The sequence below is a fragment of the Acipenser ruthenus genome, chromosome 22 (assembly GCF_902713425.1).
Source record: "Acipenser ruthenus chromosome 22, fAciRut3.2 maternal haplotype, whole genome shotgun sequence".
NCBI lineage: Eukaryota > Metazoa > Chordata > Actinopteri > Acipenseriformes > Acipenseridae > Acipenser > Acipenser ruthenus.
Window position 1 is genome coordinate 6010577 of NC_081210.1, and position 27602 is coordinate 6038178.

The 27602-nt window shown below is 38.5% G+C and overlaps 3 protein-coding genes across 4 annotated transcripts; 2 read left to right on the forward strand and 1 right to left on the reverse strand.

The window, feature by feature from the left end:
* Positions 1–829: 829 nt before the first annotated feature.
* daglb (diacylglycerol lipase, beta) lies at positions 830–8328 on the forward strand. The gene is made up of 15 exons (XM_034051586.3): positions 830–1691; positions 1869–2020; positions 2440–2614; positions 3298–3559; positions 4138–4263; positions 4571–4698; positions 4909–5035; positions 5195–5278; positions 5407–5484; positions 5642–5722; positions 6000–6127; positions 6310–6378; positions 6499–6571; positions 7457–7707; positions 7821–8328. Exons 1-15 carry the CDS (start codon positions 1597–1599, stop codon positions 8017–8019), a joined length of 2028 nt encoding a protein of 675 aa, XP_033907477.2. The 5' UTR covers positions 830–1596; the 3' UTR covers positions 8020–8328.
* A 523-nt stretch (positions 8329–8851) lies between these two features.
* On the reverse strand, positions 8852–19861 carry LOC117431016 (ras-related C3 botulinum toxin substrate 1-like). 2 transcript variants are annotated; one of them, XM_058995899.1, is made up of 7 exons: positions 19544–19861; positions 14766–14837; positions 14405–14522; positions 13033–13056; positions 11623–11685; positions 10964–11123; positions 8852–10636 (listed from the first exon to the last, which is right to left on the reverse strand). In XM_058995899.1, exons 1-7 carry the CDS (start codon positions 19576–19578, stop codon positions 10506–10508), a joined length of 603 nt encoding a protein of 200 aa, XP_058851882.1. In that variant the 5' UTR covers positions 19579–19861; the 3' UTR covers positions 8852–10505. The 2 variants fall into 2 exon arrangements, with proteins under 2 accessions (XP_058851882.1, XP_033907478.1); XM_034051587.3 differs by lacking the exon at positions 13033–13056 and having other exon boundaries at positions 19544–19858.
* Positions 19862–22432: 2571 nt separating this feature from the next.
* LOC117431395 (small integral membrane protein 10-like protein 2A) lies at positions 22433–25353 on the forward strand. The gene is made up of 2 exons (XM_034052264.3): positions 22433–23309; positions 23835–25353. The coding sequence occupies exons 1-2, from the start codon at positions 23130–23132 to the stop codon at positions 23853–23855; spliced, it is 201 nt and encodes a 66-aa protein (XP_033908155.1). The 5' UTR covers positions 22433–23129; the 3' UTR covers positions 23856–25353.
* Positions 25354–27602: the final 2249 nt, after the last annotated feature.

The window sequence follows — 27602 nt, forward strand, 5'->3', positions numbered from 1 at the left end:
CGACTTACAATTGTTACAAGATATCACATACATTATACAGATATCACATTATTTTACATACAATTACCCATTTATACAGTTGGGTTTTTACTGGAGCAATCTAGGTAAAGTACCTTGCTCAAGGGTACAACAGCAGTGTCCCCCACTGGGGATTGAACCCACAACCCTCCGGGCAAGAGTCCAGAACCCTAGCCACTACTCCACACTGCTGCCCTACAATGTAGTAGTTAGTAGTAGTAGTAAAATGTGACTGATAAATAAAGCTTTGTTTTGCCTAAGTGTTGTAGTGCAATGCAAGATTACTGTATGTATCGCACACATCTTCAATTACGTGCAAATAAACAACGTGCTTTTTATTTAAATTATAAAAACATGATTACTGTTCTATATAACGTTTTTTTTTTAAAACTATGTGTGAATGTTTTATTCCATTTATATGGATTACCTGTAAAATAGGATTTTCAATCAAATAAACAAGTAGCTATGGTGACGTCACCAGTACATTATTCAAATGAGTACCATCGAAGGTTCGAACCTTAATTTGGTAATGTGTTCCGAACCTTTGAAGGTCAACATGTATACATCGTTGCAGCCCTATTTACAACCCATGGGGGTGAAACGCAACACGTACAGAGAATCCAGAATAATCTAATTGAATACATTATCTTTAATAAAGATGCTACTATTATATCTGGAAATATACACGCACGGTCCAAAAACAAAAGGAGGGTGTGGCTGCTACTGAACGCGTCAAGGTAATAGACGCTAGTTGTTGGTAGCATAAAGCACAAAGTATTACACTTACGTGTAACACTTCAGGATTCATTTTATTATACAAATATATTGACTGTGCCGACTGCCACATCGCACCAGTGATAATATACGCGTATTCATGAAGAAACTCCGGCACCTTTCACAAAGGCCCCATCCTGGCATTCAGGCGTTTCCAAGACGACAATTGAATTTGATACCACACCGGACGATATGGGCCTAATGGCCTCCTCTCCTTCGTACAATTTTGTAAATTAGGAATTAGAGTTAAATTCATAGTTTGTATTTCTCACTCGTAAAATACAAAGAACTGATACATTTTAGGTGGAACATTACACGGCGGAACATTTGTATAAGCTTCTGTTTCCAATTTTCTTAGGGGGGAATAATAATACTGTTGCACAGTTTTTTTTGTAATAGGCACAGCCGAAGCTTTGAAGGCAGTCTGGAAAGAGGCAGGTTTCGATATTGTTTATAATATTTTAAAAGGAAAATCCAACGTTGCTTGTGTGTCGCTCTCTAGTATTAGTGGGAACTAAACGGCTTTCGGAAGACTTCTTGTCAAGGTTGGGATATCGTTTGACAGAAGAGATAGCACGACATGATGCAAGCATTCGCTAAGTTCAGGAACCATTGACAGTGTTTCCCGATCACGTAATACGTTAAAAAAAACCAACAAAAAAACGTAACAGAAGAAGGTTACTAGTGTTTATAATGTCGTTTGTTTGATTGGAATGATACTCCCTCTAAGCAGAACTTGTTGTGGTAAACATCTTGTTGTTACTAGTGACGTAGAGATTGGATTTCAATACCACCAACACAGAGATGCCTGGGCTGGTGGCGTTCGGGAGGCGCTGGGGTATTGCAAGCGACGACCTAGTGTTCCCAGTTGTCTTTGAACTGTTCATTCGGGTGATATGGTAGGTAATACTGCATTTACAAACACTGTGCGACCAGGTTGTCGGTTATTTTAACATGTCTAACTAGCCAGTCATGCGACGCCATTCACCAGAAAACGACAAAAGTAACACATTGGAGCCAAATACATTTAGACAAAACAAGAGAAGTGACTCAGGTTGCTTTTTTTTTGTCCACAGGTGGATTGGTATGTTGGTTCTATACGTCAAAAATAAAGGGCAGTTCGTGTGCACCGGGGGAGGGTTACTGCACAGCTACCTGATCGTTCTTCTTATTATCCTGTCTGTAATCATACTCGCACTGTCTGCGATTGTGTATGTCAGTATGCAAGGTAGGCAGAAATGCATGGTTCTTAATTAAACAAGGCTACAAAATGGGACAAAAGCTGTGTTTTGAGAACAGAAGCTCACGGCCATAACAATACTTTGTAATTCAAGTCTAAATTTCATAAAGATATGAAAGTAATTGAAACATCTGCATGAAAAGTCTGTCAGGACAACTCAGCAGGGATTCACAATTGTTCCCTTAGTGTAGCTTACATTGTGCAAGTCTCATTTGATTATTTGATTGTTTTTTTTTGTACTGTACATTAATGTCGCTTTTGATATATTTTAAATACCTGTTATGAAGTTGGAACGGAATAGACAATGATGTGTAATTGTAAGTCTCTTTAACCTCCTTCATCCCTGATAACCCTAAAGTTGTAGTAGGTCTGTTGTGTCCTATATATAACCCACTCTCTTCCTACAGGTACCATCACAAACCCTGGTCCCAGGAGGTCTATCCCTACCCTCATCTATGTCCGCACCCTTCTGTATGTGCCTGAGCTATGCTGGGCCGTCTTAGGAGCTGTGTGGGTGTCCGATGACAGTCCAGGCTGTGATAAATCTGTGGTGAACGCAGTGATTGGGGCAGTGGTGGCGAGGTTAGTGGAACACAGGGCTTCACATTATCAGTGATGTCCGTGTCTTTCTCTCCTCTAATAGTCTTGAATGTGTGAAAGACACCTCTGTAATGTAAGTTTGCCAAATCCTAAATCAGTTTTTCTTGTCTCATACTGTATATAATTGCGATTTCCATGAAAAAGTTAATAGCAAATTGAAATTGTTTGAATTACTTAACACATTCTTTATAGTACTAAACCTATTTTCATTTCTTACTCGTATGGTTTGTCTTCTTACTATAGTTTAGCATGTATTTACATGTTGAGGTGCATAATGATTGGAAGCATACCATAATGACATATAGGATATTGAAAAGGGATAGTGAGGAATGAAAAACCCCAAGCAAATTAAGAATCGGTGCTACTGATTGCTGCAGAGCCTTGATATGAATGTTAACCAAAGGCAGTTCAGGGATGGAAATAAGAATTTGCATAGCAGTTTTACCCATTCCAGGTTTTAATACAAGCTTGCTTAGCCACAGTGTGTATGTAACAAGCTCAGATGTGTCCTATTAAATTAATAGTAAAACCAGAAATGGATAAAACTGCTATGTAACGTGAGTCTTAAAAACTAAAAAACAGTACGACCGACCACACAAGAAAGCAAGAGTATTTAAGATTGATGTGCAGACCCGCTACATGATGTTTTGATCTGTGCCTTGCAGCTGGATCATCCTGTTCTTCACTGTGGTCGCTGTGTTGATTGTGTTTGACCCGCTGGGCAGTAAAAGGCAGGGGTACCTCGACAGCCACGGGGATCACGACCTGGAGAGCAGCGAGTCAGCTCAGCTGATGTACACGGCACGCTCGCTGGCTGCGCGGGTGTGGGAGAGTCGCATCAAGCTGTTGTGCTGCTGCATCATGCAGGAGGAAGACAACCGCGCAGCCTTCTCCAGCATCGGCCACCTCTTCAGTGGCTTCTTCTCGGTAAGGGAGCTTTACAGACGCCCTCATCCTTATATCAAAGGGTGCCTATATAGCTAGTAACATTTTAAATTTCTTCAATTTATTATTTTAGTGTCAATCCCTATTCCTTTGTCCAGTTTGGTACAAGAAAGAAGTTTGATATCTTATGACTGATGTTATACTATAGATTTAGTTTTTTTTTTTTTCTGCCCAATTCAAATGTTGCCTAAATCTGCATCCAGCTGACTGATAAGGATTACTGAAGATCAAGGAGTGACATCTGTTACAACAGAAGCCAATGCAATGCTCCTTGAAGCTCCCTAGCCAAGATGTCAGTTAGTCCACTCTTGCTCACAGCCAGCAACTGTGACCATCTGTGTCTATTTTTTTGTTATTTAGTTATGCAAGCTTTGCTCTGAAAAAAAAGCGCTGTAATTATGTACACAGGAAAGCAGTGCAGACTAGTAATGAATACATTCAGGTCCTGGGTGAAACAAAAATCTGGACAGTTTTCAAGTTTTACATGAGCATTTTCAAGAACAAGGCCCCCTGCTGTTGTATTTTCCCTGTAGTGAAGGTGTGTCTCCTGTGTTATGCAGGATACTGACCTGGTTGCCAGTGATATCGCTGCCGGCCTGTCTCTCCTGCACCAGGAGCAGGACAAAGTGGAGAAGACCCGGGACCCAGAGGAGGTGGTGGTGTCCCCAAGCCCAGCCTCTCACATGGTGAGTGCAAGAGCATTGCATTTAAAAACAGCTCTCCATTTATAATGTACTTCTGGAGTGTCTGTTGTACATACTATGAGGTGGTCTTCATTAAAACAATTCAAACATAACTGGACTGCTTAATAACATTCACAGGGTGCTGGATGCAAAGCTAGGTTTAGCATCAGATCACATCATACCTTTCAACTCGGAGTAGATTCTAATCAGACCTCCTTCAGTCAAATCTACCCTGTGAAATAAACCACGTTAGAGTCTGATGCTCACTAATTCGGGTGCAGCCACACAGTAAAGATGTCCTTCCTTGCAGAGAGACGATTTGGATGTAGAGTTGGAGAATGCTGCTCACTACATGCAGTTTGCAGTGGCTGCCTACGGGTGGCCGATGTTTGTGTTCAGCAACCCTCTGACTGGGGCCTGTAAGCTCAGTGGGGATTGGTAGGTGTTTTTTCTTCTAAATTTGAAGTATAGCTGTGTACCGGGTTAGGAGTTGGCCAATTTGTATCCCTTTTATGCCGTTTGCTAGTTTAATAAAGTCATCATTTCTACTTATTGGCTTGATCCTTGTTTGCTTTATAAAGTTTTACAACCACAGTGAAGTCTGTAGCTGCCGTCATGTGGCTCATGCTGTGCGTTGTGAACGGTCAGTTGCAGGAGCAGATCTCCAGAGTACGATATTGTGGGCGGAGATCACCTCGGCTGCCACTTCACATCCATGCTGTACACCACCGGCCTGCAGTACCGAGACTTCATCTACATCAGCTTTCACAACAAGGTACCTGGGAGGATAGTCTTCTTCTGAGTTGACGTCCTTGAAAGAGCTGCAGAAAAAAGTCTAATAATATTACATGTGTTCACTTTGGGATTCAGTGTTTTGAATGTATTTACCTGTCCTTTGCAGTTCTAGTGCTGTTTTCACCGTTCATTATTTCAGATCTACGAGATCCCTTTCTTCGTGGCTCTGGATCACAAGAAGGAGGCAGTGCTGGTTGCGGTCAGAGGAACTCTGTCTCTTAGGGTGAGTTCATTGGGCTGAAGCAAGATTAATCCCAACAAAAAGAATATCAGCCACACTTGTTGCATACTAAGTTACCAGGAACATTGTCCCCTTGTTACCTGTTTCAATCTTAACACTTGTATCTACAGGATGCTCTGACAGACCTGTCTGCTGACTGTGAAAACTTGCTTATTGAAGGGGTTTCTGGACCCTGCTATGCACATAAGGTAAGGTCCCTGCGGTAGTAATCATGAGTAATCATGTACAATTGTACCAATCCTTTATCATATTCTCAGTTCTTCTAACCATAACTTTCTTAATAATTCAGTGGTCAATTTCCTGGTCCAAAAAAAAAACAAAAAACTTTACCATTCATTTCAATAGGGTATCGTGCAAGCAGCCAACTACATTTACAGGAAGCTTATAAACGATGGTATTTTGAACCAGGCCTTCACCATTGCTCCTGTAAGTAGAAACAGTATCCCTTTTCATTTATAAATGTGTAAAACATTAGAAGTATGTGATTGGTGTGTATGCTGTTAGATTACTTTTATATTATATTGTCACAACAGGTTAAATGCAATAAAATCTGTACTGTAGCTACCTAAAATGATTTTTTTTGAAGGGTTCCCAATCTGGTTGGCTTAAAGTTACCATTACACATCCCCTATTCTAAAAGCAACATAAACAGTTGTAATTAATACAACCACGTCCAAGAACTTATTTCCTTCGTTCCCTTCAGGAGTACAAGCTGGTTATCACTGGCCACAGTCTTGGAGCAGGGACGGCCGCGGTGCTTTCAGTCCTACTCAGGAGTGCCTTCCCTGGGCTGAAATGTTATGCCTTCTCTCCACCAGGGGGCCTGCTTAGGTAAACAGACAACGAAATCATTACTAATACTGAACTTATATGCATATACTAGATTTAAAACAAGATTTGGCATACTATCGTCTGATCTCTAGTCTAATGCCTAGAAAGCTGTACTAGTATTATTTGTATGTATCTTTCGTACAGTTCTCATAATAATATTCTTGATTTTTTTTTTTACCCAGCAAACCCCTTGCAGATTACTCGAAAGAATTCATCGTGTCTGTTGTGGTTGGGAAGGACCTTGTTCCAAGGTAAGTGAACTTCTTCTCTTTGAAAAACTGAAGAAGAATGTTTGAAGGGCTTACTTACACTTGATACACCCACAATATAATTCTGTAAGAACTATGAGATTTATTTCTTGTTTTGCCTAGGTTAAGTATTCCCAATATGGAGGACCTCAAGAGAAGAATACTCCGAATGGTTGCAAACTGCAACAAACCAAAGGTATTCCATACAGTACACCTCCTTTACTAGTCTGTTGTTCCTAGACTCTCACAAGATCAGTCCACAAAACCTCTGAACTATGCTGGAAAGTTGAGTCAAAGTGTTTAGAATATGGGGATACATTTTTACATAGATCTAGAGTACATATACTGAGCATCAAAATAAACTTATTACGATTATAACACATTTATTTTCGACCATGACACACTTGAGTGACTGACTGAAACATATGCACTTAATCACCTAATTAGTGAGACAGTTGATTGGACACTGACTATGGAGTGATTTCAGCTGTTGAATTTCAAGCTTGAATAAAAGCAATAAAGAAAATCACAGAAAAAAAACAATATTCCACGTCTGTCAAGAGAGCTCCGCCTTCGTGCAATCGGCATGTTGGAGGCTGGACTAGGGCAGTGTACTGTGGCTTGCCGTCTTGGGTGCTCACAACCAGCAATTTCAAACCTGACCAGACGGTATAACCAGACACACTCTGTCAATGACAGGCCACAAACTGGAAGACCAAGAGTCACAATGATCGACAGATCATTTTGCAGCATCTTCATGATGTCAGTTGTTAATCAGCACAATAAAAAGTCACTGCACCTGTTCTAAAAGAGAGTTTGTCATTTTTCCATCACATGTAGTGAATTTTATCCAAATATAAGTGATCAGTTTCTCTTTTGATGCTCAAATAGAAGCGATACATTTCTTTTGATGCACAGCATATTTAAATTCGTGAGTACAAGTTATTGTGTTTTTCAGATTCTATACAAAGGGAATCTGTCTATATGCATCTATAGTTCCATTTTTAAATGTACATAAAACATTCTTTGTAAATAGGCACCTGTAAAGCAGTCACCAGCCTTTCCTTTCTTTCTGTCATAGTATCAGATCCTTTTGAGAGGCTGTTGGTACGAGGTGTTTGGTGGAAACCCAGACGACTTCCCCACAGAGCTGGAGAGCCGGAATCAGGATGACCTGAGCCTGCCGCTGCTGGCTGAACAGAGCTTCCTGGTGCAAAGGTCACCCTCCTACCACAGCCTGGTATCCGAGGACTCCCCCTCTCACCTCCAGCACCCGCCTCTCTACCTGCCTGGACGAATATTACACATAGTGGAGGAGAGCACATCGAGGAGGTAAGGGCTCAGATACAGCCAGTAATTAACAGCTTAAATAAATCTGGGGTATGATGTTGTATCTCACTCACATTGAACCCGTGTGTCAGTTCTTTTCTCTTGTTTATTTGTAGGTCCTGTTTTTCTGAAGTGAAGTATCGTGCCGCGTGGTCGAGTGAAGCTTCGTTCTGCAGTGTTCTCATCAGCCCCAAGATGATCACAGATCACATGCCTGACCTTGTCCTCAAAGCTCTGAACAGCCTGACACAGGACAGTCCCTTCATTTTCTGTCCAACGCCTCGAAACAATGCAAGCAATTTAAATGTGATATGAATGCCAACAACTACTTTCTGCTGAATTATTTATTGTTGTGGATTCAGATGTGTATTTTCTTTTTAAAATGTCTATTTAAACTAAAGGGGGGAATCATAGCCTACAAACAGGTCTGCTTTTTTTATTAGTTATGCCCTCATCTATATATATACACACATACAGTACAATTGATTTATTCAGTAAAAGCTTGTTTATTCAGTAAAATAATGTACGGTAATTGTAAAAAGTTTAGACATTTTATTTTAGGCATACCGATTTGGTTGACGTGCAGTGCATATTAAATTATATCATTTATGAGATGCAGGGCTATTTCTTCTGTTTTATGGAAACCATGCTTTTTATATTTTGTTTCTATTTTGAAAACAGGGTATACATATTTTAGGTGGATCAAAACAGTTCCCCGGGTCTATCTAGCTTAGAAAAAGCCAATTAATTTATATTTTACAAAAATTCAATCAGAATAAGAGATTGCGTGAACATTTTAAAATGGTATTCAATTATTTAGAGCAGGCTCAAACAGTGGTTATCAACACTGTAATGATGTATCACCCAGCAACACTAATACAAGAGTAGTTACATTTGTATGCTGAAACAAGAAAATGTTCCATTCAAAATTACTGCATGGCAAATAATTATATGACATAGAAAACTAAGTTCATCCATGTCTGATGGTAAATCTCATTAATAATGTATATCAATTGCAAAAGTGAAGGCAATAAAATCACACCAACACACTGCAGCTATTACATGCAGGACTTGAAACTCCCCTCAAAAGAGTTGGACTAGATATATTGCATATTTGAAGAGATTTACCCAAGAACAAACCAACGCATTTTATTTTTAATGAAAGTTTATTGGCTTTGTTGAAATCCAGAAAAGTATTACCATTTTCCAAGGTGTGAAAAATACAGCACCTTGCTTTCAGAAATATAAATTACCAAAGCTGATACTGGTAAAATGATTAATTGAGCTCACTCATGCATGTAGAATATTCTGCTAAATACATCCGCAGGAATGTCAAGACACCTACCTGCATATCCTAATAAATGTTTTGTTCAGTTCCAGTGGTTCAAAAGGTTGAACATAAAATGCAATTTCACTATAAAAATCACATTGAAATTCTAAAACTCCTTCTACCACTCACTAAATATAGTATATTGTATAATATCTGCAGCAATATTAAAAGCTTAAAATGTAGGAAGCAACATAATCAGATCAAGAGTTATATCTCCATTAAGTGAGGTACTGCACCATATGAGACTTACAGTGTTAGTTTAAAATACAGTGATGTGAAACTTTAATAAAAAAAGTAGCTTAAATAAAAACCTTACAAAAAAGGAAATTCACAGGATTGTAACACCAAACACCATCAGCAAGTAGTTACAAACAAGCCTATGAAATAGCCAAATTGGGTTTTAGTTGAACATCTTTATTACCCAAACTGATGCTTTAAAGTCTCACATAAGCTTTTACTTGGATTTAAATGTGCTATTTAAAGAAAGGAAGATAATCAAGATAGTTATGGGAATGACTGATTACCATATAAATGCCCCAATACCAAAAATGGTATAGAAATCCTGAATGTAAGGTCCAAGCCATAAAACCTGGCCAGCTGTTGCACCACTACAACCTAGAAGTCACAGGTCAGTTATTTTGTCACTTTTAGTAGCGCAAATAATCAAGTCTCTGTGCCAAAACGAATTAGCAATACTGCAGTTTCACACAAAAAGGGATCTTTAGGTTTCCTACTTCCTCAGTGTATGAGTGGGGTGAGAGGGACTGAATAATACCATAGCAAAACAAGTTAGAGCGGTTTCTTTTTGGATTTTAAATTGCAGCAGCAAGAGCTGGGATTAATTTACAACCCATCTCTTACAACAGTAACGCATTTAATTGTGAATCTCAAACCATCGAATACAGTAATTTTTATAAGCATTCATCTGACGATGTACATAGTTCTACAGTAAACACAGGTTAGTGTTCAATAGTTGCACTACAATGCCACGCCTCAGCTAATATTTAAGCAATTGTTTAAAAACTAAACGTTTTAGTATTTTTTTTTAAACTATGTAACCATTACTATAGAAAAAAAAAAAATACCTTTAACCAAGCCAGATTTAGTTTCCTTAAACAGACAAACCATAATAATTTTAAAACAAATGAGTTTGCGTTTGCAGTTGGACTTCCAATGTTTTGTTACAGCAGATACGTTTGGCAACACTTTGAAGACTGTAAACAAACAATGGGAACTCTACAAAGTAAAGGAAAATTGTTTGATGGGACTTTTTTTTTTTGCAATTTCAGCAAGTTATAAAATGTTTAAAAGGCAGCATACTTCAATATATTTGTTTTCAAAATGAAATGATGAAAGCTAACTGGGATTTTATTTAAAAGGCAAGATTAATGGAGGATAGGAAACACTAATTACAATCGAAGAAAAATGGCATTTTCGAATATTTTGAGGAAAGCAAAGACTGGAAGGCAGTTTACAAAATCATGCACTTTTTCTTCCTCTTCTTGACGGGGGGTGGGCACAGCACTGCTCGGATAGCTTCATCAAACACCGTCTTCAGGCCTCGCTGTGTAAGTGCTGAGCATTCCAGATATTTCACTGCACCTGTACAAGGAAGAGGAAACAACAATGTCATCCAGCTGCATTTGTTTAACAGGTAGTGGCTCACGTCCATATAGTTTCATTAAACATGCACCAAAGAAAGAACAATTTATTTAATTTGCTGTATTTTAAATTAAGCAAAGGGTTACAAGAACCTGGCTGCAAAGATCAGTTGCTGTATCAGGTGAAACTTTTAACACCATTATGTTTGGAAGGGAAAATGTTGTTTTGAATTGTTCTTCAAATAGATATTTTTAGTGATACAATATGAATTTACACAGACATTCACATTCAATGGTTTTGTAGACGTTGAAATAATTCGAGACCCACCAATCTCTTTAGCCATGGCCAGTCCCTGTGGGTAGGTGATGGGAGTGAGTTTCTTCTCCTTTAGTTTCTCAATCGTGTCCTTGTCATCTCTCAGATCCAGCTTGGTGCCCACAAGAATGATAGGAGTGTTTGGGCAATGGTGTCTCACCTCAGGATACCACTAAAAAAATAAACAGCAACAACCATCAAGTCAGGTTTCATTTGCTCATTTTGCCAAAGCCATGTCACTTTTCCTGGTTTTGTATGCTCAAAGAAAACTAACTAAAAGCTAATTATGCCAACTGCCACTGGTTTATTATGAACCAAAGCTTATTTTATTTTAACTATACGATTAGTTAACCTAGGACAGTCTTGTAATATAACAATTTTATACTATTTTGAAAGAGAACACATTGCAACTATTTTAAAACGATATGAAAAATGTTACCAGCCTTTCACATCCTTCTTCCCGACATATCTGAAGCCATTACCCATTTACACTGCAGCACATTGCTTAGTTTTGGGATTTACAGCATTCATTTCATATTACAGAACCTTCAAGTTAACAAAACCGTCATCTAAAAAGTCTATTTTTCAAGCACAGCTCTGAAGGGGTATATCCCAGCTAACAACTTCCTTCTCCAGGAGACTGACCTGGAGAGCAACACTTGTAGACCTACCTTAGCGCGGACATTTTCAAAGGATGCAGGACTCACAAGTGAAAAGCAGATTAAGAAGACATCCTGCAAAAAGCAAAGAGGAAAGGGTTTTTAATAGAATTAAAACAGGATTGCATCATTTAAGAATTATTTGTATAAAATGTGCTACTGTGCAATATTCCCGTCAAAGCACATTATACTGGTTGCTCAACATATTTTAAGTCACCCTACCAGGAAATACACTTCAAGGGTGAATTTCAATTTGAAACAAAGCATGACCAACACTTGGCTTTTTGAAAGAGGAAGAAACCAAATCTGAGAAGGAAAATCTGGTGGGTTTTTTTTGTTTTGCACTTGCACTGTAGCCACAGTAAAGATTTGAGTATTGATTTTAGATCGACAGATTGATAAAAATGCAGGGACAGTATAGTAAAATAGGCAGTGACAGTACAGGCTGCAAGGAATTATATCAGCAAAAGGTCTGAATTCAAGCCAAAAGCTTTCCTGTGACTGTCTGTCAGGAATACAGGTTAATGCCCAAGCCTTCATCAACGTACACTACACACTCCTCATTAGCCTTCTACAAACAAAGGGCAGTTTCTCTTTAGGGATACATTTTATTTATTTTCATTATTTAATTTAATGTGTCCAATTATAATTTCTCTTCCCCCGCCCCCGATTTTCTCCCAATTTTGAATGCCCAGTCGCTTTTCTCCTCACCACAGCAGTTCCCCATATGGCTCAGGAGACCCGAAAATTCAGTGAGCGTCCTCCGATCTCACAACCAAGCCAGCTTCCTTTTTCACCCAGAAATTCGACAGCGGATGGAGGACAAAGGCCAGCCCTGCAGGTGTCCGCTCTGAGCTCACTAGGTGCCTGGCCAGCAGGGTTCGCTATAGCGTGATGAGGAGTAACAGTCCCTGCTGATTTTACCTCCCTAACCCACGGGAGCGCCTGGGCCAATGCAACGCTCCCTTCGGAGTCCCCAGCGAAGACCGGCCTACCTCGCACAGCCATGACGCGAACCTGCGCTGTATGACTCACCCTGCGCACCACTCGGGGACCCCCAGGGATTCATTTAACTACTACACCCAACCTGCATTTTAAGAATTTAGGGGAAATACATAGCCTTTCACTTCCTTCCTCCAAGCATATCCACTTGAGAAACTTTATTGCATCACTTTATTTGTGATTTGACAGTATCGATATTAACCTACAGAACCTTCTTTAAGTTAAGTTATTGTAAGGAATATGAACCAAGATAGTATACCAGGCAATTGTTGTATACACATGCAGAGTTTGAAACAGTTATATTAGAAATAGCTCACAATCATGCGGAACAGAGAAGTTTGTAAGAGACAGGCAGACAGAAAACAGCTTTCCCCGCAATTCCAAAAAGGCCATGTTGGCTGTAGCGTTAATTATACTTACTGTCATCACTGTTAAAACCCAATCCTGAAAAATTTTAAAATCTCGATCACTCGATGTAAATATGGTTTAATACAAAATCTGTTTAAACTACTTGACTTCTATTGGTTAACTGTTTAACCGTAGTTACACCACCACACTAAATACCCTTTAAATAAATACACTTTCCACATAGATTAAGTCTTTGTCAGGCATTGACATTTGTCTACCAAACATAAGAGCCAGCTTAACGCACAAATCCTCTTTAATTGCATCACATTGACGATGTGTGTACCGGTACACCTTTCTAAGTTTCTAGTATCTCCTTCGCAGTTAATCTTGATCCACTACAGGGGACACTGGTTTCACATCAAATAAAACACCAGTTATATTTAAAAAAAAAAAAAAAAAAAAAACACGTTGCCATCCCATAAACTTAGCGTAGCAATATACAATTCATTTTTCAAGATTCTTATGAATTCATGCTATGAATCCATTTTAAATGCAAGTACGTAAAACACACAATTTTTTCCAGTTGCTTGAAATGACCACAGATAAACTGCAACTTTAACAAAACTGTGCCCAGTTGTAGGAAAGCGGTGCATATTGGCCTTCCACCACTTCAATGGATTGCAATACAATGCAGGGCAAGGCTCCCCGAAATAACTTTCCACTTCATTTTCAACTGTATTATCGTCCGGTTTTAGAACAAGTCTTCACCTAAAAGCACTGACATGGCACTATTCTTGTCCATCCACATGGTCTTTCAGCTGCTGGCTCAGCTGGTTCAGGTACAGCTGCAGCACTCGGTCAAAATAAAGCACTAACTTCATTTTGACTGATCCATCTTTACAGCCCTCCCTTTTCTATTTTGACGCCAGCTGCTGTGCTCCGCATACGAACACCGGAAATCGACAGCTTGAGACTAGTCTGATAGATGAGGTTTCAGTCGACTAATCATGCCTAACCCGACATCATATGTTGCCAAATAAAAAAAAATAAATAAAAAAAGGTTTCAGGTAGAGGAGTTGCAGGGTTCCGAGGCAGTGCGTTAAGAGCACATGCTTTCTTGGATATTTACTTTTAAAAACACAAAATGCCGAATACATTTTATCAATTTGTATTATACATTAACTTATGTAAAAACGGTATGAATTTATTTAACCGTCAAACCGTTTAACTTATTACATCCCTATCTCAACGTCTATTTTTGTAGTGCCAAGGTCACTGATTTACTTATGGAATATCAAATTATTTATTACCAACATGATAAAAATCTGTGGCTCTGATGAAGTCACAATTTTATCTAGAATAAGTAGTCAACTTTGTCTTTCAGAAAATTAATAAATTTACATAATTGGATTTTAACTAATTGCATAACCGGCATCATCCTTACCGTTTGGGGGTACGATAGGGGACGTAATCTGTCATAGTCTTCCTGTCCAGCTGTATCCCAGAGTCCCAGGTTAACCGGTTTGCCATCAACCATTACATTTGCAGAATAGTTGTCGAAGCTGTAAGACGGAGGCATTATACCTTAACATGCAACAGTTATTAAAATTATAGGTTTCAAATGCCTTCCAAGTTGCCATAAAAAGCAAAAGTCACATCAGCAGATTCTTTCTATATGAATTAAAGTAGATGCAAATCAAAGAAAAAACCTTGAGAATGATAGCTTATGAAATAAAGACTAGAAGCTTAATTGTAAAAGGTCTATACGTTCATAAGAGGCAGAGACACATAGCACAGATACTTACACAGTGGGGATATACTCTCCAGGAAACGCATTGGTGGTGTAACTGATAAGCAGGCATGTTTTCCCTACAGCCCTGCAAAAAAAAAAAAAAAAGTGAGTTAATAGACCAAAAGACAGAGACCGCTTATGGTCAATATTGCCTGTGGCAGCAGAATAGTCTTCCTGAAAATGATATAGCAACTGAAACTTAAAACAGTGAATCCAAGCCCTGGTAATGGGTTTGACAGCATGCATGTGTGGTAACAGCTGGGATGGGGGTCTTCAACCCATGACCTCTGGCAAGGAGACCCTTTGACCTAAAAAGTGATGAGCTACTTGCTCCACTTAACTGCCCCCCTTCTATTACAATTAAACATACAGACTCAAGTCATGAAACAACAAGGTCAGCCTTTGTAATACTCCAGGTAAACCAGCTAGTCAGCAAACTCCTTTCACAATGTAGTTTACCAGCAATCCCTAAGAGGCATTGCTTGAATTGCAACAGATTTACTAGACTACTGCTAAATGATCGGCCAGCCAGGCAATGGCTTTTCCACGGTTACTTAACTGCTGTACATAACTTCAGTACATGCAAGCAGGAAAGCACATTGTATTCTGCAAGATGTACTCAGATGTTCCAACACAGTGTATAGTACATCTGGGAATAATTTAACAGGAATTTAGTGCATCTATACATCAGGAGGCCACTCAGTACATGTACTAGTAATAGCCTGCAATATATAAAAGTACAAGTTTTAATGATCTTTATAGATGCAAATTGTGCCAAAGATCTATTTCGAGAGGTACACTTTGCATTGTAGATCAATACAAAACACAATGTAGGACTGCAGAGCAAATTACTAGGATGCACTGCTCTTTAAATCTAGGCCAGGTTTTGGAAGGGGGAGGGGGAGCAGTACACATGCAAGTCTGGATGAGAGCAAGCCCGGATGAGAGCAAGCCCCTGAACAACAAGCAGAAAGCCGACTGACAGCAGCAGCCCTCCCCTATCTCCCTGCCAAGTCTAGCGCCAACACTCCACTTTTATATATAAGGACGTTTGGCACGAGCGATATTCCATGACATACAAAACTCGCTTGAATCGTTAAATCAACTTCTTTACTGAACAACGAAAGCAGCATCTACCTTAAGCCTGATCCAGGAGGATATTCAGATGAAAATGTGTTTGTGACGTTTGACTTTGCTCACCTTGTACAGGCTACAGTGTGTAAGTGATTTGTTGCAGATGAGACACAGGTTTACCACTGCTTTTAGTGAAAGTAAACTTTCTCCCAGTCTGGTTTAAAGCCGCATACTTTTGTTTGTTTATTACTCGGAGGGTTTGCTCAATGCATTTGTCACCTAGATCAGGGTATTTCGCCATTTCAGCTCACTGTGTTTGCTATCAAAATTCCCCATTAAAACAAACAAACAAAAAAAAAAAAACACAACCCTCAGAACTTTGTCATGTTCAATCAGGATTTCATACCAATTCTAAAATCAAAACTGTTGCCAATTCAACAAAGGCAGAACCATAGAAAAGCAAAACAAAACAAAAGACTGGCAACACAAAGTGTACACTGCTGTATTTGACAACACGGAAGTGCTTTATTATGGCAACAAAGGCAAGCTACAAACACCAACTGCAAAGGCGGACTATTACTAACCACTGTCTACAAACAGCAAGGGAGTTAACCAATTCATAATCAAATCAATCACTTAAAGGAAAACTAACCAACGTAGTAAAATTCCCCTTTATCTGAGCAGGAGCTCCCCCAACATTTCCACCAGAAACACCATGCCACAGCTGCAAATATAAAATTAAAGCCCTCAGCTGCAATCATTACCATCTAGCGATAGATCCCATTAGAACTTGAGGGATAATTGAAGGAGTCCAAGAAGGTCTTGTTTCTTCAGTGCTTTGATTGGTCGCCGAGATGGGTACAGCTTCTCCATGGCTGATGTTGAACTAGACCATCCTCATGTTTTTCTTGAGAAATCGATTTCAACCAGGGCACATCCTGTTCTAAGGTGTATTTGAACTTCATAGTTTGGGGATTTCCACTCTCAAATCGTAGCCACTGGATTTCTAGCCACTTAACTTTCATTGCTTCAGCTTTTTCTTTGTTGACTGCTTTCATTGTGTGTCATTCTTACCACCTTGAATGGTTTCTTCGTTTTGGCGGTTTCAACAACTCTCATCCAGTGTTCAGGAATAAATATATCATGGTGTTTGGATTTGGATCTTTCAACAACCCCAAAGTCTGCATCATTGGGGGAAAGAAAAAGAATGTGGCCAAATCTCATCAATTTCTGTTCAACCATATCAGCACCACTGTGTACCAAGTAAGAGCAAATTACTGCCATTGAAAAGTTCCTGTTCTGTCCACCACAGCAGTCTGAAAATATGGTAAAGCTTTGCTTCCCATCATGCATGATCCAATCTCATCCAGGGCTCTGGATGCTTCTCCTTCATGCCACACATACATGAAAACATCAACTCTGTGGACACCTAGATTGTATGTTCAGAGTTTGAGCATAACAGGCAATGCCAGTACTTCTGTCCAGAGTTGGACATGTCTTTTCTAAGTTGAAAGTGAAGATGTCCATGCTTGGGTGTGAGTTTGTTTTTAGATTCCTTCGAGAATGTCTTGCTTGTTCAGGCTTTCTGAGGTGGAGATCCCATTCAGCTTGGAAGGTTTGTTTTTCCTCAGGAGTGTTCTCAGCAGTCATTGTAACTTTGTAGCTGTCACAAGTATCCTTTAGAGGCTGATGGAAGCTCAGGTTAAATTCTTCATTAAAAACTTTACGGTATGCCCACTCCTTCACAGGTTCATTGTCTTTCTTTAGGCACCATGTGCAGTACAGCTCATACATTTTTTAAATAGGCAAGGAGGTAAGTATTGTTGATGATTTCCATTGGTATGAGGGAAGGTGCCACTATGTTCATAAACTGATGTAAGGTCAAGCCTTTTATGTTTACCATGTTTTCCCCTTCCATCAGGCTTCGGTACACCAGCATTTAACAGCTGTAGCCTCCAGCCACGGTCCAGTCGTCCATTAGTTATTTTCATTGTTTGTAGAAATCATGGTGAATAATTCTCTTCTCATCCTCACATACCATTTCAGCACATTTCCGGCTACATCTATGATAAGCGTGGGTTACCTCCTTTACAGGAATGCCCTTTCCATGCAGTTTAAGTAGGCTTGTCCTGAATTGTGCTTTAACTTCGACTGATTTACTTTCCAATTAGCTGCATTTCAAGTACCCTTTCTTCCCTTCCCAACTAATGTGCTCAATCAACTTACTACCTAGATAAGCATCTACTGTTTCAACATATTTATTGTTGTCATCCTCTGCTACTGATGTGGAAGTAGTTTCTTGACTGGGTTCAAAACACACTCTCAACTTCACTAATGACCCCACACTTTTATTCTCACCATTCTGTGATGGGACATATTCTGTTAAAGGATGAAATCACATAGGTATATTGTATAAAATATGGCATGCAAAATAAATGAAGCAAGTGATACATTGAAAATCTAGCATTAAGAGGTTAAGACTCCTTCGTAAAAACATGAGGGTACAATTCTAAATCAGAACACAAGATCTCACTAAGGGCTGTGCTTTCTCCCACTAACACAATGCAGAATCTGTGGCTAGACCACATGGCTGTCCTGACTGAACTGTAACTTATAAAATGTATTGCATGCCAAGTGTCACATATGTCCAATATATAATTAACCAAGTTTAAAAACTTTAAACCTCCAAAGAAATTCCCAAACATACAAGTAGCCTACATTTTAAAAACACACGCAGAACTTGATCATTCAGTCTTTGAAAACTACAGCAGCACAGTTATTCCAATTAATATGTTATGCACAAATGACAATTTATTTAAAAAGAAACACCTCAATTCTCGTTGTCGTTACATTTTAAAATGCATTCTTGTCAAAACTTCAAAATTAATTTTGCACTGAGCCCTTTATAAGCTAAACGTCAATCATTTAGTTATTTTAAAGAAATACATTCAACAGGATTTATTTAACTCAACAGGGTGGATTGTGGATAACAGATTTAATAAAATACAAATTACACATATAGTTATATTTTAAATGCTAAACAAAGCTTAACCTCAAATAGCAAACAGAACAATTTATAAACAGATCTACTTTGATGGTTTAAGAAAGTTAAAAAAAAAAGAATACATGTTGAAAGTAGGAATATTCTCTTTACAAGTGGAGTCTTTTATTACACTAATGTATAATAAATGTAGAAAAAATGTTAACCACCTTTAAATATGTACTTTGACTAAATATGTCAGTATTACATAAAACAAACTTATTTGTATATATGACTCAATATTAAAAGGCCATTCCAAATACATTTTAATTAAAACAGAAATGATTGAAACTGTTAGGAAAAATGAAAAAAAAAAAAACAACACGTTCCCTTGCCTTATCAACTCGTGTGTATGCGTAGCAGGAAAGTGGTCTTACGTTGTTACATGGCCATATTTATTAATATTTTCACTTCTAGCACCCCCTCGGAAACCACAGGAAATGAAAAGCGTGTTTTAAACCACGTCAAGAAACGAACATTCTTCTCTTTTGAACGCTTTAAAAAGTCAAAAAGGAATGTTGCACATTCAATCCACGGCCTCACTTTCAAACCAGGAGGAATGCGGAACGTCCCGACCGAGGAGAGTCCAAGACTTCTGCTGTGTGAATCGGTTCTTACGCGAAACAATTCCCCATAAAACCGGAGTAATACAAAACAAAAAAAAACAAACAACTCACCCGTCCCCAACAACCACACACTTAATGGCCTGCATTGCTCCTCGCGATTTTGAGCTTTTCTGCTCTCTGTGTTTATGTAGATATTTGTATTTTATGAATATACAGTGTTTATTAAAACAACATTAATGTTCCCTGTCCTGGATTGATATCAACAACCTGGCCTCCCTCCACTCTTGACTAGAAGTTGAGTCGCAACCAGCCACCACCCTAAAAAACCTGCAGCGCAATACAACGGAAACTGCAGCTCCCTGTTCGCTGTTCCCTAACGAGTCATTTCCGGCCTCTCCTATGAATTCAGGAATTCAGAGCGCGAGCCTTGTATGGGTGCGCACGTCCCTCTATTCCTTCCTGCATAGGCGCGCACGTCCATCTATTCCTTCATGAATCGGCGCGCACGTCCATCTTTTTCCCTTCTCTTCAGGCGCGCACGTCCATCTTTTTTCCTTCTCTTCAGGCGCGCACGTTCATCTTTTCCCAAATGCACAAAGGCGCTATGGCAATGGAAAGAGAAGCCAAGTCACGTAACCACAAGCGCATTTCCGTTCCAGATACAATGTGGCGCAGAAAACAGATCCTGGTGCACTGTAACAGTAGCAGGATTAGCAGTTAAAATAACTGAGAAAGCTAAGGGCTTCCATTTCCAATGTGCACTGTGGCTTTAAATTCAGATTCCTTGCAGGTCTGTGCTACATTACTTTAAAAGCTAAGGGTCGCCGCTGACTAACAGAACCCTACTATATTTCTGGATATTGTTTTTTTCAGATATTATTGTTATTATTTTGTAATATTTTCAAAAAATCTGTAGAAATGCAAACTGTAAAAGATCAAGTCATTCAAAATAATGTGATATCTTGTAACAATTGTAAGTCGCCCTGGATAAGGGCGTCTGCTAAGAATAAAATAAAATAAATAAACAAATAAATAAATAAAATGCATTTCGTTGTGTGCATATAATTAATATCACACAAAACAGAAATACAACCCGAAAACCAGAAACCCTAAATATCGGTCTGGTGTATTTAGAAGCATTTAAAGTAAGTGGGATACTTGAAGGTTTATTATTTCAGACAGACTGGTAGATGAGTGTCAAATTCATAGGTCTGTGGTTTGCAAGGAGCCTCGGAGCCGGTCAGTCACATTAATAGAAGTCAAATGCATATTCATAAGTATAAATCAGAACACAGCCAAACAGCCTATCAAATCAACTGGTCAGTCGAGCTGCAACCTTCATTTGTTATGATGTGCTTACAACTCACGCAGCTAAACTCTCGTGTCTTGTCAACCCGCTTAAGCTCATTTTATTGCAGAATGTGATTTTATAATTAATATCACACAAAACTTTATGTATGAAAGCACTCTTGTCTTCTCGGTATTTGCCATCACTGTTAAAATTCACGTTAATAGGTAAGTATTTTAAACGAAAAAAAATACTTATTTGCACTGTTCAGAACCACACAGGTCCTGCAAATTCAGAACCTCAGGTACTCAAAATTCTCTAATAAACAGTATCTGGTTCAGAAAAAAAAACAAAACTGTTAACTAAACTGTATTTAAATAAACAACATATAATAATGTCCTCATCTTTTTTCTTCAGTTATAAAAAAAAAAATTACTGGCGGGCAGCGGTCCAGATAAGCTGCGTAGCTGCCGTTTTTACGCATTAAAAGAAAAATCCGAAATACGCACTAAATTTAAATGGGTACAAATATGCATAGCAATGTTGCTGCTCAGTTTGTCTGCCTCCTCCCGCATCCCATAAAAGTTCCACTAACAACTACATCTCCCAGAATACAATGGCTTCAGTTACTAGGAGACTCTACATAAGAAATACCAAACCTAACAAATCTTTACCTGGCCCTGCTGTCTTTGCAGCCAATCACAGTAAGAATAAGAAAGATTCGAAGCTACACAAGTTGAAGCGTGAACACCCCAGTCCTGCTACAAATACTAACTGGAACCGTCGTCAGAGGCAACTGCTAAACGAAGGTGTCTATTATATTAAACGAACTTATTAATGCATTTCCTTACTTTGTTTATCAGTATGGCTTTATGTTGAAGTTTTAACATGTTTACTGAGTTTAAGAATGTAATGTTAAAATATAAGTAATTTGCAGAGCCACACATGTGGTTACAGTAGTTAACATTGCAGTTCAAATGGAAGGCTATTTTTTATGCCTACCCCATTAAAGATTGTTCAGTATTTATCGAGATTACTCATGACTTCAAGGTAATGTGGCATTTTACCCCCTGAAAATACATTTGACTCTCTCAATGTTCAAATTATTAGAGGGTAAGTTACTCCCAGACCCAAAACCTTATCGGTAACGCTGGTGGGCAGGTGGGCGGGGTCACGAGCAAGTGATATATGTGTGTGTGTGTGTGTGTTAAATGAATGTTTATATATACATCTATATAAATAAAAATTAAAACAGTTGTGAACTGTACCATTACTGAAAACTGCAATAAAAAATAAATAAAAAAATTATATTCTTTGGTACAATACTATTCCAGTGCCACCGCTAGACTAGAGGGCCACCTACTGTCAATGAACGACACATACCAAAATGATGTCACATAAAACACTACTTTTTTTTCCTTTTTTTTTTTAACCAGTTTGAAATACTTCACTGATACTGTAAGTTATTTAGGATGGGTTTAAGTGGAAAACCTCAAAGAGCATTTTTCATCAGTGATCAGAGTGAGCGGACGGAATGGCCACCTGCAGGAAACAAGTGGAGATGACAGGCAGGATTGACAAATACGTTTGGCAAGAACGATGAACTGGTTTCGATTTATGAAGTTATGTATTAAATTGGCTAAATAAGATGGTAAAAATTGTTGTTTTCGAATTTGTATCATTGAATTTCATTTTTTTTAATGTAGAGCTGTTTTATAGTTATTAATGTATTATTATTAGGCTTGTAGTATTAATATTATTCATAATTTTCATTATTAACGTCTGTATTGCCGGTGTTAAACACAGCCAGATATGAGGTTCAGTCCAAACAGAGCGCCGAACTCAGCGAGGTACAGCAGGGGACAGTAACTTCACACGGGGCCATTTTATCCACCATCACCTCAGAAACACAAACAAACAAATAATTATTATATTATTCGCCATTTTTAAAAGTCGCTCAGCGCTCTCGGGTCTCTTAAATCTGCTCAGTGTGCTTTCTGAGCGGCTCACTTACTTAACGCGACCCCTATATATCTTTTGTGACGCACTTCTGCACACATAGCAACATGGCTTTAAAACGATTACTTTTGAAAGATGGCTAAGTCGCAGTGGACAAAGTGAGACGCTGAATTTAACAAGATATACTATCAAATTCCACTTCGTCTGGCACAGGAAGTGAATCTGCATCGTTTCCGATTTATACTCGGCGGTCCGACCGGGTGACAAAAAAGGAAACAAGAGTCAGCTGCCTTGAAAAATAGAAGCATTCTTAAAACGATTGAGAAGAGTCGACTCAAAAAGGAAATTACCGAAATGAACAGAATACACAACAGGGGCTTAATGAACTGTACGAAACACTGTCGTTAGTGAATCAAGGATTCTGTTTACAATCCAAGGCGTTGTTTTTGTATGGCGGGCCTGTCAGATTTGGTGGTCAGGTTTTCGGGGTCTGCGGGCAGATCTTATGGGCTGTTTTCCAAAGGGCTGTCAAGAACGCTGCTGATTTTTTTCGACCTGGCCTGGAGACTAAGAATAAAATTTCCTTATCTCTACCTCATTGCTTCCATGATATTCAATGTGCGACTACAGGTAAGGAAAAACAAAATGCACGTAGATGTAATTCATGTTAGATAACGACCAGACGTGTGATCGCAAAAATAACTAACAAAACAATCTATTAAAATGTTAGTGAACAGGAATAATGCACAGTTATTAACTGAACTAAATTAAACAGAAATATGTTTCAATTATTATATAAATGTGTAGACGTGTCTATTCTTTTGAATTTAACTGGTGCAGCTACTTGCTATCTGGTTAAAATCAAAGTGAGTGTGTCATGTCGCGCCATACAGAATTCCTGTGGTTTTCAAGATTGTCTATTGGAAAAGTACTGGTTATCTAGATAACATTAACAGTCAACCACGACTATGTATTGACATATTTTAAAACTGAGTTTTATTCTTCAGGCTGCACTTACTGAGAGAGAGGAAAAAAAGTTAGTTCTGAGTATTTTGAATAGTTGGCTATCAAGGAGTTTTGTTCTGCGTAGTTTACATTACTTTTCTTGAATTAGTAAAAAGGTTAAACTGTTTTTTTTTTTTTTTTTAATTGCAGGTCCACATTGAAATTCATTAATCTATTGAAGACTCATTTGATTTTTTTTTTGTTCTGCTATTGACTATTAATTTACCTCGTGAAATTGAATCAGAATGAGAATGCCAAAGGACCTTGGGGAACTCTCTATTCTCTCACAACCCACAGCACAGAGGAGTGAGGGGGAACGTGAGCCCATTACAAGCTCTGGAAGCGTCCTGAGTGCCTTAGGTCAGAGAACAGACTTCATGAAGGCCAACCCTCTGCAAGGCTATAAAACTCAAAGTAAAGTCATCCCTGGATTGCATGCAGGAATCCATCCCTTTCCCGTGGAGAAGGGATCCACGGTGCCAGCTTTGTACAGTGCTGCTTTACACAGTTTCCTTAGCAAGCTTTCTGATGTGGGACCAGGGAGCTCAAGAGAATGCACAGAACACACTCCGTCATGAATTCAAAAGGGAAACCTGGAGGAAGCCTTCAGATATATTGACAGTGCGCTTCTCTCTGACCTGCTACAAAGAGTGATGAAATGAAAGCTTTCGCTGCCCTCGGAGTGCAGTGTCAGGCTGAAGAAAGCTTTGTGGCCTTTGCACATGTATGTTTGTTTGAGTTCTCTCACCTCCATAAAGTAAATCTGTGTTTAGAAGCTGGAATAATCAGAGAGGAGTTGTGTTTTGCCTTTCTGAGGGGTCTGGATTGCTTAAGGCAGTCTATCATGTCCAGAAAGCAGTGCTCCCAGAATACCCCAATAATCTACAACAGTGCTCTAGCCAGTTCCTTTTTCTGTTTTGACCTCATGCCTTCAGAAAGAACCTCTAGTCCTAAATGCAGAAACATGCTTTCTGGTTTTAGGTGTTCAGTGTGCAATATAAAGATATTGTTGTTACTTGCCATAAGAGCGTTTGCACAAGTTAAGCTCTACCTACCTACTCCCATGATACTAATTTAATCAAGTGTTTGTGTATTGTTTTTACGTTTTTAAAAAAAGGTACATTTTCAAATATATATATATATTTTTTGTTCATAAATAACATGGCTATAGTTGTTGGTATTCTCTATTGGGTTGTAGGCCCTAGTTCCTGTAAGAGGAACATACCATTAAGTCATGTAATTTATCATTTTAAATGAAACCTACTAAGGAATTTCAACTTGCAGTCAGTAATAGCTTTCAAATGATGCAGATTTGTAAAAAGAAGCTGATGTTTCATAGTCCAGTGACACACCAAGGTGCTTTCCTCTTATGGGAATTAGTCATGACCTGTTTTCTAGGCGCATCACACAAGCATTGCTTGGTTTGTTGAACTATGGTAACAAAATGTTTTATTGTAAATCCCTGAAAAAAAAAAAAAAATGAAGGTTTGGCTTGGAATATGCTGTTAGAAACCAAGCATGTTAGCAAATTACTGCTGTGGTGGAAAGTCAAACTGAGTTGCACAGTTTCCTCACAAAGTCAGTAATATTGCTAAAGAAGCAATGCTCTTTTTAGCCACCAGGGTGTAGTCTGGTGTCTGTCTTTGATAAAATACAGTCTTAAAATCTACCTCCTGTTTTATGTCTTATTTCCAGTGTCTTGTATACATTTAAACTATTCCCCTCAGACATCATTGTAATGTAAGGGAATGCACAGTTTTTTTTAAGGGAAAAAAATAAAAGCAATATTGCTTTTGAAGTCTTGAAATTTAGATTCTTGAAATCTATGCTTCTTTAACCTCAGTTCTCCAAGGATCTCTGTGCTAAACTAGAGGTCAATTAAATTAATCTTAACAGTAGAGGATCTAAATAGCACCCCATTATAGATAATAGGGCCATATGTGTGTCAAGGTTATGAAAGTGAAACCTCTCACAGTGCCTGAGAGTGTCTCTGGGAGTGTATTCCAGTATGTATAAATATTTACAGATGATGCTGGTAGATCACAATCACTTTCATCAATAGAATGTCCCCCATGTAACATTCTCTTCACACAGTTAAGATGTACACCAATTTGTGCAGTTTAGATTTACAATATTGTACAGCCAATACAATATATATATTTTTAAACTGAAGTGAAAACTTCATGATTAGGTGAACAGTGACGAGTAGTGAAACTAATAATGGGGAAGACAAAACTTTAAGGATTCTGCATTTAGGCCTTCCTTGTTCATAAGACCAATGAAAACTAACTAGGAACTAATTCATGATATGAGATCAGCACTTGTTTACCAGTTGTGTAAAAAATGGTTGAAGTTCAGGAATGGAAATAAGACTCCTATTGCATTGCAGTTTCACCCATTCCAGGGTTTACTGTGAGCTTAATTAGTTTGTATAGGTAACAAACCCAGGTGTCTTTTTAACCTCATAGTAATACAGGGAATGGATCAAACTGCTATGCAATGGATTTCTATCCCTGAAGTTCAAATCAGTTGGTGTCCACTAAGTATTAACTTGTTGATTTATGATCTAGGTATCTGATGAAGAATACCTATCATCAGTGTATGTTGGCATTTAGCAATATAACCAAATAGCAAAAAAAAAAAAAATAGAAATAAATGTAATATTGCCGATTGACATGAATATTGTTTTACCTGCAGTTTTATCATATCCTAATCAACAATAAGCCCCTTTTTAGACCACCAGATTAAAAGTGCTCTGCTTCTACTCTTGGTAAAATAAAACCAGATGTGGTCAAAATTAGGTAAGCTGATATACCCCAGAAGAACCCATAGTAGCTTTTGCTTGTAAGTTTCTTTACATGTGGATGTTATTACCTTTTGGGAAGTTTCTTCTGAACTCATTAATAACAAATAGTTCTGATTAAAAACAACGATAAAAAAACAAAAAACAAATTAAAGCTCAGAGATGCATGCTCTGAATAAACTGGAGCAGAGGCTGTTTCTATTAATAATAGAATTATTGTTTTAATGAATAATTTTAATATGACAGTGTTTTACAAGGTTTGAAAAAATGAACCAAACAATTCATTTCATTAAGTAACAGGAGGAGTCAGGGACTGCAGCGTGTAATGCACAGTCCGTACCGGTAAGTGCATTTGGCATCAGGGGCTTTGGTTTGAATCCAGTACCCTGTTTACACTTGGCAGATATATTAGCTGTTTTTATATACAGTGCTGAAAAGCATACTCCAACTACATGAAATGTCTAATCAAGACAGGACCTATTGGCAAGACCAGCACACGTTTCTTTCGTACTCTGTTCGGAAAACATTCTTAGTGAGAAATGTCAATTTTGATAGCTGCTTGAAAGCAAAAGCGAGTTGTTGTTTTGGTGTTTTAACAAAAATGCATTTGGCTTACTTTTGGGGGAGTTAGCTATTTGCAAGCACTAAGCGGTATTGAAGTAAAGGAAAGCAAAAGCCCAGACCCTTTCTCTTTCTCTGCTCTGTTGCACTGTTGATAGCTCAACTTAGCTTATCATTTTTTTATGTAGAGACCTGGAGTTTAGCCATTGCTTGGTCTGGTAAAGGGTAGAATATAATAGATCCAAGAACCACAAAACACATAAACCTCTAATGAACACACAGCAATATGCAGCCTCTGCCATAATAGCCTAATCCTGTTCAATGCAATTAAAAGCATACCCCACCTCTAGAGAACGAATCAGCTTCCAAGAGGGTTATTTCTGGCCCTGGTTCTCCCAGCTGGATGCAGTATCACTGCGCACGGACCCTGGTTTATTAATAGTCCATGCAAGGTTCTGACACATTGCACTTAGTTAATGAAGAAGCATGCCTGGGAATGAATTATTGATTGGCTTAAGGGAGCAGCCAGCAATCCTCTATATATTAATATATCC

What these genes read in the sequence shown, in the direction of transcription:
- daglb (XM_034051586.3), top strand. Translation starts at nt 1,597, where the DNA reads ATGCCTGGGCTGGTGGCGTTCGGGAGGCGCTGGGGTATTGCAAGCGAC. An exon ending in TGTAAGCTCAGTGGGGATTG is followed by an intron (nt 4,699 to 4,908) that starts GTAGGTGTTTTT and finishes GTGAACGGTCAG; the next exon opens with TTGCAGGAGCAGATCTCCAG. An exon ending in GGGAAGGACCTTGTTCCAAG is followed by an intron (nt 6,379 to 6,498) that starts GTAAGTGAACTT and finishes TGTTTTGCCTAG; the next exon opens with GTTAAGTATTCCCAATATGG.
- LOC117431016 (XM_058995899.1), bottom strand. Translation starts at nt 19,578, where the DNA reads ATGCAGGCCATTAAGTGTGTGGTTGTTGGGGACGG. An exon ending in TTGAAAATGTCCGCGCTAAG is followed by an intron (nt 11,124 to 11,622) that starts GTAGGTCTACAA and finishes TTATTTTTTTAG; the next exon opens with TGGTATCCTGAGGTGAGACA. An exon ending in GGCCATGGCTAAAGAGATTG is followed by an intron (nt 10,637 to 10,963) that starts GTGGGTCTCGAA and finishes TTCCTTGTACAG; the next exon opens with GTGCAGTGAAATATCTGGAA.
- LOC117431395 (XM_034052264.3), top strand. Translation starts at nt 23,130, where the DNA reads ATGGCGGGCCTGTCAGATTTGGTGGTCAGGTTTTCGGGGTCTGCGGGC. An exon ending in TATTCAATGTGCGACTACAG is followed by an intron (nt 23,310 to 23,834) that starts GTAAGGAAAAAC and finishes TTTTAATTGCAG; the next exon opens with GTCCACATTGAAATTCATTA.